General features: G+C 54.3%; 2 protein-coding genes across 3 annotated transcripts in view; one reads left to right on the plus strand and one right to left on the minus strand.

Annotated features, from left to right (window-relative positions):
• The window catches only part of LOC125919255 (solute carrier family 26 member 10-like), a 6,816-nt gene extending 3,887 nt beyond the window's left edge, over positions 1-2,929 (plus strand). Inside the window, exons 9-18 of the mRNA XM_049625852.1 lie at positions 616-693; positions 787-882; positions 1,299-1,405; positions 1,516-1,585; positions 1,658-1,774; positions 1,911-1,944; positions 2,024-2,106; positions 2,197-2,251; positions 2,387-2,493; positions 2,809-2,929. Of these exons, the coding sequence (XP_049481809.1) occupies positions 616-693; positions 787-882; positions 1,299-1,405; positions 1,516-1,585; positions 1,658-1,774; positions 1,911-1,944; positions 2,024-2,106; positions 2,197-2,251; positions 2,387-2,493; positions 2,809-2,847 (786 nt within the window). The 3' untranslated portion in view covers positions 2,848-2,929. The remainder of the gene's footprint in view (positions 1-615; positions 694-786; positions 883-1,298; positions 1,406-1,515; positions 1,586-1,657; positions 1,775-1,910; positions 1,945-2,023; positions 2,107-2,196; positions 2,252-2,386; positions 2,494-2,808) is intronic.
• A 100-nt stretch (positions 2,930-3,029) lies between these two features.
• B4GALNT1 (beta-1,4-N-acetyl-galactosaminyltransferase 1) lies at positions 3,030-10,535 on the minus strand. Of its 2 annotated transcripts, none has more exons than XM_049625850.1 (11): positions 10,139-10,535; positions 9,313-9,531; positions 8,602-8,766; positions 8,374-8,480; positions 7,865-7,905; positions 6,885-7,065; positions 5,771-5,869; positions 5,445-5,635; positions 4,836-4,976; positions 4,336-4,576; positions 3,030-3,750 (listed from the first exon to the last, which is right to left on the minus strand). In XM_049625850.1, exons 2-11 carry the CDS (start codon positions 9,528-9,530, stop codon positions 3,533-3,535), a joined length of 1,602 nt encoding a protein of 533 aa, XP_049481807.1. In that variant the 5' UTR covers position 9,531; positions 10,139-10,535; the 3' UTR covers positions 3,030-3,532. The 2 variants fall into 2 exon arrangements, with proteins under 2 accessions (XP_049481807.1, XP_049481806.1); XM_049625849.1 differs by having other exon boundaries at positions 5,762-5,869.
• Positions 10,536-13,767: the final 3,232 nt, after the last annotated feature.

Below are 13,767 nucleotides of genomic sequence, written 5' to 3' on the forward strand. Positions count from 1 at the left end.
TGGGGGGCAGCTGTACAGAGGAGAATGATGAGGGAGAGTGAATGGGGGGGGTGGTTTCTAGGTAGGAGAGATAGAAGGTAACAAGGCTCCATTAAGACCTTGGCAGACTCTAAGCACTGAAGAAGCTTACAGTGCCCATATGTAGTTCACAATAAAAACAATACTAAACTGTCATATAAATTTGAAAGACGAAATTCTGACCCCCGCCCCATGAGGACATTTTCTTTTAAAAAGAAATATCACATATGAAAGTCTCCCCCTAATATTTCTGCTTTCCTACTCTGCTGGTGCCCCAAGAAGGTGGTTCCCTGCTTTTAGGGTAATGCAACAGTGGCTTTTAAGGTGGACACGGGCTACAAAAATAGGGAAGTTGAGCTACGTCTAGGTAGAGACCGGTGAATGACAGGCATTTAATTGGGAGAGGGGAAAGGTGGATGTGAGAGGCAGAATACCAAGAAGGGAGTTGAAGACTGAGGAACGGCTTCATGGAAAGGGGATTTGGGAGGAGGGAGACTTCCAAGGAAGCCGAGGCAGAGTGGGGCAGGCAGACCAGCTCTCACACAGGGGTGAGTGAGGTTCCCTTCCTTCTCTGCATCCATCCCTCCTTCTTTCTAGCTGGCAGGTCTCTTCTCCTGCATAGTTGTCCTGTCAGTGCTGCTGTGGCTGGGGCCCTTCTTCTACTATCTGCCCAAGGTGAGGAACAGCGGAGGCATGGGGGTGACTGGGGGTGGTGGCGGCTACATTCTAGGACATTGGGGCAGTCAGCTTGCCTCTTCTGCCCCCAAGGCTGTCCTGGCTTGCATCAACATCTCCAGCATGCGCCAGATGTTCTTCCAGATGCAGGAACTTCCACAACTATGGCGCATCAGCCGCATGGACTTTGTGAGAAGTGGCAGCATTACCCCCAGATTGCCCCCTCCTACTTGCCAGCATCCCCAGCCTCTGCCCTAGATTGGAGCTAATTGTTCTGGTCCTAAATGCTGCAGCTCCCCTCCCCCTCCAGTCCCCCCCAACATGCATCCCTCCTAATCCCATTACTCAGAGACACGGTGGAGAGTGGGGTTTGAACCCCTTCAGACCCGAATATTTGTAAATCCCCAGCTGGCGCAAGGTCTGGGGTGATTACATTTGGTGTATTTCCCTTGTTGGGTCAATTCTGTCCCTTCTGTCATTCTACCTTCTCCTGGGCTATCCCTCCCTCTCATTTGTCCTGGCAGTCACTGCCCCTGGACCTCCTTCCCTAGCAGCCATGGCCTGGCATTTCTCCGGGGCATATCACTCCCATCCATGTCCTGCAGGTTGTATGGATGGTCACATGGGTGGCCGTAGTGATCCTGAGTGTGGACTTGGGCCTGGCCGTAGGCGTGGTCTTCTCCATGATGACTGTGGTCTGCCGCACCCAGAGGTGGGAGTAGAGATGAGAGGAGTTGGGAAGAGGGGTGGGGAGAGGACAGGTGCTTGGGGTGACTCTTCAGCCAGGCCAGGCTGGGAATCTGACCCCAGCTTCCTGCCCAGGGTGCAGTGCCTGGCACTTGGACTTGCTGAGGGGACGGAGCTCTACAGGCCACTCGAAGAGAGCCACAAGGTGGGTGGGCCACAGACAGAGAGGGAAGGGAAGATTAGGCCCAGATGTTTTTCTGACCCTCTGACATCTTAGCTCCTCAAGGTCCCGGGGCTCTGCATCTTGAGATACCCAACACCGCTCTACTTTGGGACCCGCGGGCAGTTCCGCCGCATCCTGGAGTGGCACCTGGGGCTTGGAGAAGGACGCAAGGTGAGAGGCTTGGTCAAAGGGGAGTGTGGCTTCTCTGGGAGTGGGAGGCAGGTGTGGCTTCTCAAGGGGATCATTGTGCTTAAGGGGCGCATGCTCATGCTTGTGTCTTGTGGTGACTGCCCTTCTTTACCCACAGGAGACTCCCAAGCTAGATGGCCCACCTGATGCAGGTGAGATGGGGAGACAAGGAGGGAGATTTGGGTGTGACCCGTGGAGGCATCTGGGTACGCTTGCCTTCTCCCATCCTAGTTGCTGAGCCTGTCAGAGTGGTGGTCCTAGACTGCAGTGGTATCACCTTTGCAGATGCTGCTGGAGCCAGAGAGGTGGTACAGGTGAGGGACGGGGTAGGTTGAGGAGAAAGTCTCTTTATCCCACGCATACCTTCTGATGTGGGATTTAACCCCCTTGCCCCGCTTCTGCAGCTAGCCAGGCGATGCCGAGATGCTGGGATCCACCTTCTCCTGGCTCAGTGTAATGGTGAGAGGTGTGGAAGACCTGGGGCCGGGGGGGGGGGGGGGGGGGGGGGGGGGGGGAATAGCTGGATGCTTGAGGGAGGGAAAAGGACGCAGTGTGGATTTAAGATCTAAGAGCCTGACCTGCCTCTCTACACAGCCTCAGTGCTGGGGACACTGACCCAGGCAGGACTCTTGGACAGAGTGACCCCAGAGCAGCTGTTTGTGAGTGTCCAGGACGCAGCTGCTCATGCCCTGGAGAGACTGGTGAGGGGGCAGTAGGAACCGGAGTGAGATCCAGGAGGCGCTGGGGTGGAGCAAGTGACATGTGAGTCAGTGGCTGAAGATCTAGGCAGAGGGTTTGGGGAAGGGGGCCGAGAAGGAAGCTGGAGGAAGAAAGTGGGGGGATGAAATGATTAGCCAATTTAAGGCTAAGCCAAGGAGACTGGGTCCAGCTCCGCATGAAGAACTGAGGAGCTAGGGTTTCAAAGCGGGGTGGTGTGCCCCCCAGAAGACTGCCAAATGCTGAGAGAGGGAGGAGGGTACCTAATCTACTCCTGACAGGTCCCCTCTCCTTTCCAGGAGCCTACAGGTCCAAAGACATGCACAGTGTGGGTCTGACCCGGTCATTTGGAGTGTGGAGGGCCCCGACAATATGTGTGCGAGGAGTCTCCTCACTTCATGTAACTAATAAAACAAAGCTGAGAGCCACTGGGGTTCATGAAGTGAGTCTGGGTGTCCACACGCCGGCCCTCGGTGCCCCTTTCTCCATGCCCGCGGCATTGCAGAGACACAACTACAAATGGCTTTCACTTGTGTGTTCACCGGCCCCCGCCCCAGCTCCGGAGTCACTGGTTCTCTCCATAGGGGTGGGGCTGGAACCGGTGCACAGAGTCCTGGATCCAGAGATGGGGGAGGGGGCACAGCCCTGGGAATACACGTTGGGGGCTTCCCCATCCCCTCAGTCCCAAGGAGATGAGAGTATTTCCGTTTTAGGTTCTTAGAGTCCCCATGGGCTTTTTGGCACTTGGAAAGTGACCCCCCCCCAGTTCCTGCCCCATGAGAAGAGGGTTGGGGGGAGGACTTAGCACTGGCCGTGGGTCGAGTTATGGCTCCATCGCATCGCTGGGCACTCGCAGAAAGGAGGAGTGTCACCAGGACAAGCCCCTATTTGGGATCAGATTCTGAAGGGGATCAGGGACAGTCAGTGGAGTAGTCACTGGGTGGTGGGTGGGGTTTGCTAGAAATTCCTGGCAGGGTCAAGGAGGCAGGCCCAGCCCGAGAGTTGGAAGGCCCCGAGTGGCCATCATTCTGCGGTCATGCACTGCAGCCGGTGTTTGAAGAAGAGTAGGCGGTGTTTGGCCACCTGACTTTCATCCAGCGATCCTGGGTAGCGGTACCGGGCATAAGTCTCTGCCCCCACATCCCTTGAGGTCCAAGGCAGCTTCAACTTAGATGCATGATCCACAATGACGTCTGAGCAGGAGCCCACCCGCAGGGAACCAAGCCCGTCCAGGAAGAATTCTGGCAGTGGAGGGAAGGGGAGTACACAGTGAAGCGTCTGAAGGGCGCAGAGGGCCGACCCTTAAAGGGAGAACTGAGAGTTGGGGTACACAGGCTGCACCTGCAAAGACTCCTTTTGTGAGGGCCTTGGGCTAGTCAATTCATTTGGGTCCTAGTTTTACTCTTATGTAAAATGAAGTCAACATCCTTACTTTGTGTTTTGAGAGCATACCCCCATCCTCCCCAACACACACCTAAATAAATGTTAAATAAATGCTGAACAGGCCGCTCCAGGAGTGTGGTCTGAACCAGGGGAAGCGGCTGGGACTGGACTCAAGGTCTGACAGTGGTGGGGGAAGTTAAAGGCCGGCTAACCCAGTAGCTGTACTGGGCTTGGAGGTTTAAAGGGTGTGCGGGCCAGGAGGGAGGGAGCCCTGTCTCTTGCCGGGGCGCAAGGCTTGGTGAATTTTCGCAGAACTCTCCAGGGGCCCCGGGTGCCAACCGTGGGCTCCACTGGGGTGGGCGTAGGAGTACCCGCTGCCTTTGGAGACTCGCCCAGAGCCCCGCGGGGGTCTCTGCCCGGGGCCGGGAGGGGACGCCACTCACCCAGATGCGCCACGCGGCTGAGCCGTGGGTCGAAGCCGACCTCTCGCACCTTGTCGGTGCGCGCCAGGAAGAAGTTGACCACGCCGTCGGTGACCACGCAGCCCGGAAAGCCGACGAGCTCGTGGTGGAAGCCGCGCCTTTGCCGGAGGCAGTTCCCGCGGCCTGGCGCGCCGGGCTCCACGCTCAGCAGCTGCCGGTAGGTGGTGGCGAAGCCGGAGATCTCGCGCACCGCGCCCCCGACCTGCGGGGAGTGGGAGGTTCGCTCCAGGCGGGACGGGGACTGCCGGCAGTTAGATCCGCGCTGCCCCTCCCTCGGGCGGTTTCCCGGCCGCGTCCTCTCCCGCTCCACCCCCGCAGGACCCAGATTGTCCCCCAGGCTCCCTTCGTCGTCCTCTGTCCGTCCCAGGGCCGGCCGCTCTCGGCCGGGTCTCCCCCGCCGCTGCTTTAGCTTGCTGGAGTCCCTCCTTCTCCCACCCCACGTTCCGCGGGCCCTCCCTTACCAGGTCCAGCGACGTCCGCTCCAGCACGTCCACAAGCCTCTCCAGTCGCGTCCTCGCCGTGAAGACAAAGTCGTCGTCCACCCACAAGACGTACTTGGTGGTTACTTGGGATACGGCCAGGTTCCGGCCTGCGAACCAGCCCTGGGGGCAGGGTACATACAGTTAGTGAGGCTATAGAGCTAGGACACAACCCCTCTGCCACCTTTCCTCCTCTCTCCCGGCGCATCTCTAAACTTTCCGGGACCTACGAGTGGCTCAGAGCTAGGCAAAAAATGCAGTTTCCCAACTGCCAGGGATAATATGTCCCTGTTTTGGGGGAGGGTGTTAGAACGCATTTAATTTATGCGTGCATTCATCCATTCATCCATCATCCATTTATTGAGCGCTCCCTAGGTGCTAAGCACATTCTAAGGATGCAGCGCGAATAAGATAGGCGCGATTCCTCCTCCCACGGAGCTTATTATGTTCCAGGAATCGCCGTGATTCACAGGCACCAGTAATTCTGAGGCAGGTAGTCCTGGAATCACTACTCCGGTGACTTCAGACCCACCGCCCGCCTCTGTCTCTCGGCGCCCTCTGGCGCGCGGTTCAGCCTTGCTGACTGCGCACCTTGCCAAAAGGCATGAGATAGTGCTCGATGTGGGGGCCACTAATGCTCTCTGGCTTGTCGCTGTCGTCGGCGATGACCACGGTGACCGTTGGGTAGAAGCGGCGGATGCTGGCGATGAGCGCCCGAAGCCGATTGTAACGAAGGAAGGTCTTAGTGGCGATGGTGACCAGGGCGCTGATATTGTACTGGGCTGGGAGTGAGGGACAGGGTTAGGTGCAGAGAAGGAGAGTGGAAGTGAGGAGCAGGAAAACATCTCCCACGTCCTCCCTCTCCCAGCTTCTCCCCACCAGGCCTGGATTTAGGTCCTTGAACGCACCAGCCTCACCTCCCTGGGGTAGAGACCCAGGTGGGTACAGCCGAGGGTTGGGTGGGTGTCTTATGCGGATGGTAAAGGCGGCCTCATGTCCCTCCGTGGAGAACCGGACTGGGAAGAAAGGACACCAGACATGGTCCTTAAAGTTGGGACAACATTCCCTTTTCAGTAAATCACTATTTAAGTGCCTACTCTGTGTACCACTTTCCTGAGCCCTGGTGGACAAGAATGCAAGGTGTTTACCTCCATGGCACTAACACTCTAATGGGTGGGAGAAAGAAAATTAAAGGTTTAATTTTTTAAAAATGATTTAATTAAAAGCTAACCTTTATTGAGCATTTACTATGTGGCAGGTACTTTTTAAGTTTATCTTAAATATATGAACCCACTTAACCTTGACAAGCCCCGTAAGGTAGATTCCTGCTACAGAAAAAGGCATAGAGAAATTAAGCAACTGGTCTACATTTACACAACTCTTAAGCAACAAAGCTGAGATAGGAACCTAGTCGTTCTGGTTCTAGGCTAAGTAAATAAAATTCAGATACTGGCAAGCATTGAATGGAAAATAAAGCAAGTAATGTGATAGTGAAGAGGAGACATTTGAGCTGAGATCCAAGTAACAAGAAGGAGCCAGCCATGCAAAAATCTGGGGGAAGAGCATTCTAGGCAGAGGGAACAGCAAATGCAAAGGCCCCAAAGAGGGAGCAGATTTGGTGTAGCAAGCCTTGGAGAGAAGGCTGTGTTGTGCCTTTTTTGCTAGAGGAGACACGGGAGCTCTGGGACATGAAGTCCCTTGCCCTCCAGTAAGTAGTGGTTTGGGAATAGAGCTTGAGCCTTCTGGCTCCTGGGGCAAATCACTTCCTGGGGCCCCCATGGTTGGCCTGAAGAGGGGACACACCCGAGGCTCGAGGCTCGGGTTTCCCTTTGGCCTGCTCTGGCCCCAGATGAACAAAGGCTCCTTCTCTCCCTCTCTGGCCCTGCTGGCCTAGCTGAAATGCCCATTGTGTGACTGGGCAGCTCTGGCCTTTGCCCGAGTGTCTCCCACACCCTTTGCCATTTGCCCAATTCAGCCTTTCTGGGCTCTCTGTTGACCCAGCCTGCCCCTGCCTCCGCCCAGACCTCACACCTGTGTCTGCTGTGTTTGCCTGGTAACTTCGGCTGCTATAAGTAACCAGTTGTAGCTGCCGGTTGAGTTGGTCCAGCCCTGGGCTGGCGAGGGTGAGATCAGGCTGCCCCTCTCCAGTGAGAGTCACTCCCGTCACTTCCCCGGCCACATCCCAGGTGCCCAAAGAGGCAGTCAGGTTAACCTGGGAGAGGGGGTTGGAGAGGACAGGGTTAGGCCTCAGACCTGCCTCTTGCCTCTCTGGTTCCTCCATCTTTCCGTTGGCAGCCCTGTCTCCCTCCAGCATCCCATTTCCCGCCCTCTCCCCCGCCCCAAGTTTATTTATTTATTTTGAGAGAGAGAGAGAGAGGCCGAGAGAGATTCCTAAGCAGGCTCCGTGCTGTCAGTGCAGAGTTCCACACAGGGCTCTCAATTCCAGCAACTGTGAGATCATGGCCTGAGCTGACACCAAGTGCCGGTTGCCGGGCACCTGGGTAGCTTGTTGATTGGGTGTCGGACTTCAGCTCGGGTCACGATCTCACGGTTCGTGAGTTCGAGCACCATGTTGGGCTCTGTGCTGATAGCCTAGAACCTGGAACCTGCTTCTGATTCTGTGTCTCCCTCTCTCTCTGCCCCTCCCTGCTCTCACTCTGCCTCTCTCTCTCTCTCAAAAATAAATAAACATTAAAAAAAAGAAAGAGTTGTTTGCAGGGTGCCTGGGTGGCTTAGTCGGTTGGGCGTCCGACTTCGGCTCAGGTCATGATCTTATGGTTCGTGACTTCGAGCCCTGCATCGGACTCTGTGCTGATAGCTTAGAACCTGGAACCTATTTCGGATTCTGTGTCTCCCTCTCTCTCTGCCCCTCCCCCGTTCAAGCTCTGTCTCTGTCTCTCTCAAAAATAAATAAACATTAAAAAAAAAAAGAGTCATTTGCTTAACCTACTAAGCCACCCAGGCGCCCCTCCCTCCATCCTTAGTGTCCGCTGGCCTCCCCAGCCTCTTACCTGGTAAAGCTCCTGACCAGAAGCTGCCTGCAGGCTCAGCCCTAGGAGGAAGGAGAGGGAATCAGAATCCCAGACAGCCTTGAATTCTTCCTCACTTTCTCTTCCCTCTTTCACCACACACAGCACAGACCTTCTCACCCATCCCTCTTTGTTGAGGCCACAGCAGGGCACATTTTGGGATGCAGCCTATGGTAACTGAGTTTTCACTCCTTTCCATCAAAGCGATAGCTCTTTATGGCCCACCCCACCTATCCACCTAATCTTTGGTCAGTCGGCAAAGAATAGATTCTTTCTCCCAAGCCTCTCCAGTTACAGTCAGCTGCAGTTCCTGAGGACCCTACAGTTCCTTTGGTCCTCACCCCCTGCCTCAGGAACCCCCTTCTGCTCTCAAATCCTGCCTTCATCAGAAGCTCCCCCGCCTCTTATTCCAATCTTCCTTAGCTCTTCCTCACCCAGCCTTGAGCTCCACCACCCCCAGATTGGCTTAGGTCACCCCCAGACCCCCCCACCTGGCACCAAGATGCTCCGGAGGGGCTGGACCTCCACACCCTGCAGGGGGTATTGAAGAGGGGAGTTGGCAGGGGCTATGAGCAGCTGGTCAGCAGCAGACTGGCTCCTGGCAGTGGAGGACAGAGAAGGAATCAAGGGCAGAGGGGCTCTCCTTCCTGTCACACCCTCCCTCCAAGCCTCGAAAGGCTCACCCTCCGCAGAGACATGCCCTCTTTTTCAGCTGGTACCTTGAAAGGAAGGCCTGGAACTCCTGCTCCCTGGAGGCAGAGGCAGCCCTCAGCTCTTCAGGGTCAAAGGCCTTCGTGAGGTCAATGGCTCGGAGCTGCCTTTGGAAGGGGAAATGAAAGCTCCCTCCACTGGCCTCACAACTACAGTTGTTCCCAGACAGCCGCCTGGAGGGGGGATGAAGCGTCATCAGAGCCCCGCCATACAGCTCCATACATCCCGCTAAATATTAACATGGCGCCCCACACCTTGGCCCTTCGACCTTGCCCATCCAACGTCTGTCGCCTTAAACACTGCTCTTCAAACAGCCCCCAGGAGAGGAGACCCCCAATGGGACGACCCATCCCCTAAATCTGGATTTTACAGAGGTGTAGAAGAGGGCCAGTTGCTAGGATTTCAGAGTTGCCTCCCCACCATTCAGGACCCCACCTGGACTCTCCTTTCTGGAACCATCAGGACATCAGAAAGTCTTTCAGGCTCTCCCTGCCTGCACACCCTCCCCTCCCCATCACCATGACAAGGTTCAGGAAGGAGAGATTTTGTTTCCCCAGCCCAAGATTCACAAGCAGTCCCCCCACCCCCCTCCCTCAACCAGTCAGGAGAACTGAGGCATCAGAGCTCAGCAGTGCAGGAAACAAAAGCTCCCCAGCCCCCCCCCAGCCCCCCCCCCCCCAAGTGAGCGCCGCCCTGCCGCCACCACTCCTGGCACTCACCCCACCACTTGCTCCTTTATCCTGACCGGGATGTGTGCATAGCGGGGCTCAGGCGAGAGGTCTGGCAGCTCTGGTCTGGAGGGGCCCTGCAGGGGCGTCCACAGCGCAAGAGGTGCCCGGAGGCCCGGAGCGTCCCGGGTGCTCACGTACAGGAGCCCCAGAGAGGCGCAGGCGAGCAGCAGGACCAGCACGCAGAGGGCCCGGCGGCCCAGCCGCATCCTGGTGGGCGGGAGGGGTGGGAGGGTGAGAAAGGTGCGGAGGGGAGGCGCGGGCTGGGACCCCGGAGCCCCGCGGTTCTGGAGGCTCCAGTCAGCTCCCCGGGAAGCTCTCCACATCTCGGCGCGCTAGGATTTGCACAGAGAATCGTTGCCCCCGGCCCTCCTCCCTTCACTCCCGGGGCCTCGGGTCTCCCGGCCTCCTTTCTTCTCTCCCTCTCTCGCATCTCGGTTTCCTCTCACGCCCGAGGCCTGGCATCTTGATGCAAGAGACCTTTGCATGCGGCGGTTTCCTCGCGGCCGCGTATAAGTAGGAGTGCACTGCTTTCTTCGAGCAGCGGACGTCCCCTGGCCCGCCGCCCCCTGGCCCGCGCGTCCCCCACCCCTCGGTCCGAGCATCACCTGGCCCCCAGTGGGCTGCACAGGGCGGCTCCACACCTTGCTTGTCATGAAAAATGCAGAATCACGCCCGCGCCGTTGGATGCCCCCGGCGGAGGTGACCGCGCGAGTGGCCCCGGGGAGCTCGTGCAGGGGAACGGGCGGGGGGGGGACCGGCGAGCGCGCCGCCTCCAGCCTCCAGCTCGGGCCCCTCATCCCGCCCGAGCACTGACCTGTCTAACGCTCTAAGGCCGCCGCAAGATTTCGGTCCGGGCTGCGCCAGGCTCTCAGCCCCGGCCTGGGGGTCTTCATGGGGCCGGAGGCGGCCTGATCCGGGAACCCGGCGTGAGCCTGGGTCGGGGGGATCCTCCTGCCTCTCGGGCTCGCCCAACCCCTCCCGCCTTCGGAAGCTCAGGGCTTTGTAGACCTCGGCGCTGGGTGGGTGGATCTGGGCGTTTCCTGTGGGGGTGGAGAGCAGAGTTGAGAAACCGCTGCGCCCCAGCTCCGGAAACAAAGCTGGGGGTCCCCGGCACCCTGTCCCCCTTGCCGGGCGGGGCGGGCTCAGGCCGCCGCACGGTTGTCCAGATCGCGGCGCGGAGCGGCTCGGCTCCCGGCTTGTTGCGGCGGAGGCTCCGGCTGAGCGCGGTGAAAGCGAGCGCCCGGGCGCCTTCTGGCGGACGCAGAGGACATTGCGGGGGCGCTGCGAGAAGGTCCTTCTCCCGACCCTCCCAGCCCTTCGCTGGCAAGCTTGGCATCTCAACAGCTTGCCCCAGTCCCATTCTATTCCCTATACCCACGGAGCCTCGGTCTCATCCAGACTGTAGGCTACGATACTTGCTATGGGAGGAGATGGAACCGGCGCCCTACAGTCCCATTTCAAAGGAAGGTTTGGGTAGTGAGGGTGAGATAAAAGAAACCAGACTAGACCCCAGACAAAGAAGATTTTGCCTGGCTGACAAAGACAGGTTCACACCCTCCCTCCCATCCTCGCCTCCCCCGTCCCAAATCCTCTAACACTCCAGAAGTAATTCAGTGCCTTTTCCCCTTGAATGCTTCTTGTTGCAGACGTGCAGAGGGAAGTGGTTAGGTTGCCTGTAGGTTGTTTTTTTTTTTAGATGAAATTTATTGTCAAATTGGCTTCCGTACAACACCCAGTGCTCATCCCAACAGGTGCCCTCCTCAATGCCCATCACCCACTTTCCCCTCACCCCGCCCCATCAACCCTCAGTTTGTTCTCAGTATTTAAGAGTCTCTTATGGTTTGCCTCCTTCCCTCTCTGTAACTTTTTCCCCTCCTTCCCCACCCACCTGGTCTTCTGTTAAGTTTTTTAGGATCCACATATGAGTGAAGACATATGATATCTGTCTTTCTCTGACTGACTTATTTCACTTAGCATAATACCTTCCAGTTCTATTTACGTTGCTGCAAATGACAGGATTTCATTCTTTCTCATTGCCAAGTAGTATTCCATTGTATATGTAAACCACATCTTCTTTATCCGTTTGTCAGTTCATGGACATATAGGCTCTTTCCATAATTTGGCTATCGTTGAAAGTGCTGCTATAAACATTGGGGTACAAGTGCCCCTGTGCATCAGCACTCCTGTATCCCTTGGGTAAATTCCTAGCAGTGCTATTGCTGGGTCATAGGGTAGATCTATTTTTAATTTTTTGAGGAACCTCCACACTGTTTTCCAGAGCGGCTGCACCAGTTTGCATTCCCACCAACAGTGCAAGAGGGTTCCTGTTTCTCCACATCCTCTCCAGCATCTATAGTCTCCTGATTTGTTCATTTTAGCCACTCTGACAGGTGTGAGGTGGTATCTCAGTGTGGTTTTAATTTTTTTTAATTAAAACAATTTTTTTTTGAGAGAGAAACAGAGTTCAAGTGGGGGAGGGACAGAGATAAAGGGAGACACAGAATCTGAAGCAGGCTTCAGGCTCTGAGCTGTTAGCACAGAGCCCCGTGCCGGGCTGGAACTCACCAACCTCCAGATCATGACCTGAGCCAAGTCAGATGCTGGAACTCACCAACCTGGAGATCATGACCTGAGTGGAAGTCAGATGCTTAACAGACTGAGCCACCCAGGCACCCCAAGGTTGGCTGTAATTCTGTATGCAAGCATTAGACCCATAGACTCCCTTCCCTACTTCCGGATTCATGACCCTACCTATGGTTCCATGGTTCTAATAAAAGATGTGTCAAGGTCAAGTAGGAAAAAAAAAAGATACAATAAATATGGAGCATAATGAAAACGTCAGTGGGAAGGGAGGATAGATTGTTGAATGAATTGTATTCAAAGAAATGACTAATCAGATGGGGGGAGTGGGATTCTCACCCTCTTTATACCAAAATAAATTCCAGATCTATCAAATATTTTAATATTAAAAATGAAACCAGAAAAGTAGTAAAGGAAATCATAGAGTTTTTGTGTTTTTTTTTTTTATAAACTTAGAGTTCAGGAAGAGATCTCTAAGCAAGATATAAAAGGAATAGTAATAAACTTGCATATATAAAAACCTCGAGTGCAGGAATTCTTATAAACAAACTTAAGAGATAAATGACAAACTGAAAAAAACCTTTCCAACACGTGAGACAGATAAAAGACTATTTTCCTCAAGAGCTCTAAAACATCAGTAAGAAAAATGATCAACTACTCCCAAATGGGCAAAAATTATGATTAGGCAATTGACAGAAAAAGTGATAATGGTTTTTAAATATTTGAAAGTATACTGGACCTTATTCATAATAAATGAAATGCAAATTAGAACAACAGTGAAATTGTTAAAACAAAATTATTGCAATATTATTGACTGTATTCCCTGTGTTGGACTTTTTATCCCCATGAGTTATTTCTTTTATAACTGGAAGTGTATACCTCTTAGTCCTTTTCACCTATTTCACCTATCCCCCAACCCATGAAATGTTTTTTGATTACCAAGTTAGTGAAGGTCAAGGAGTTTGCTAACCCACTGTATGGTCAAGTATGTGGAGAAACAGCCTCTGCCATGCACTGTTGTGAGTGTAAATTCAGAAACCTGAACATGTGGGCATGGCTTTGGGACTGGGTCTTGGCAAAAGTAGGAGGGAATTTGAGGAGCCTCAGTGAAGACCAAAGGCTATTAAAGAGCTTGTTAGAAGCCAGATGGCCGTTAAGGATGTCACAGTTGTAGGGAAGTAGGGAAAGAAAGAAGCTGAAAGAAAGGAGGTCTTGTTATGTTTGGCAATGCTGTCACCTACGGGTGGGTGGAAGACAGAGACTTCACCAAATGAATTGAAGCTCTCACTGAGAAGATTCCTAAGCAGAGTGTTGAAGGTGTCATCTTCTTGTTGCTTACAGTAAAAATAAACAGAAAGGGATAAGCTAAAGGAAAGCACATTGGGGCCCCTGGGTGGCTCAGTCGGTTGAGCCTCTGACTTCTGCTCAGGTCATGATCTCACGGTTCGTGGGTTCGAGGCCTAGTGTTGGGCTCTGTGCTCACAGCTCAGAGCCTGGATCCTGCTTCAGATTCTGTGTCTCCCTTTCTCTCTGCCCCTCTCCTGCTCACACTCTGTCTCTCTCTCTCTCTCAAAAATAAAAAAACATTAAAAAAAAAAAAAAGGAAGCCACATTAAACAAAAAGGAGCTGGGCCTTGCTGGGTTGGAAGATTCCTAGCCTCTCCAAGGACTGATGATGGCACAATTTAAAAAACTCAAGAAAACAGGACCCGAAAATGCTGCAAATACAAATCCATTGTTAAGAAAGACCTAAGGCGGTGCCTCGGGAAATGGTTTAGTCTAGCAAGAGGACTTCTAAGAAGATGTTGTCTGTCAGCAGTCTATGCAGAAGCCCAAGGTGGATAAAAGCTTATATCAATAATA

This window comes from Panthera uncia, chromosome B4, assembly GCF_023721935.1.
Source record: "Panthera uncia isolate 11264 chromosome B4, Puncia_PCG_1.0, whole genome shotgun sequence".
Lineage (NCBI taxonomy): Eukaryota > Metazoa > Chordata > Mammalia > Carnivora > Felidae > Panthera > Panthera uncia.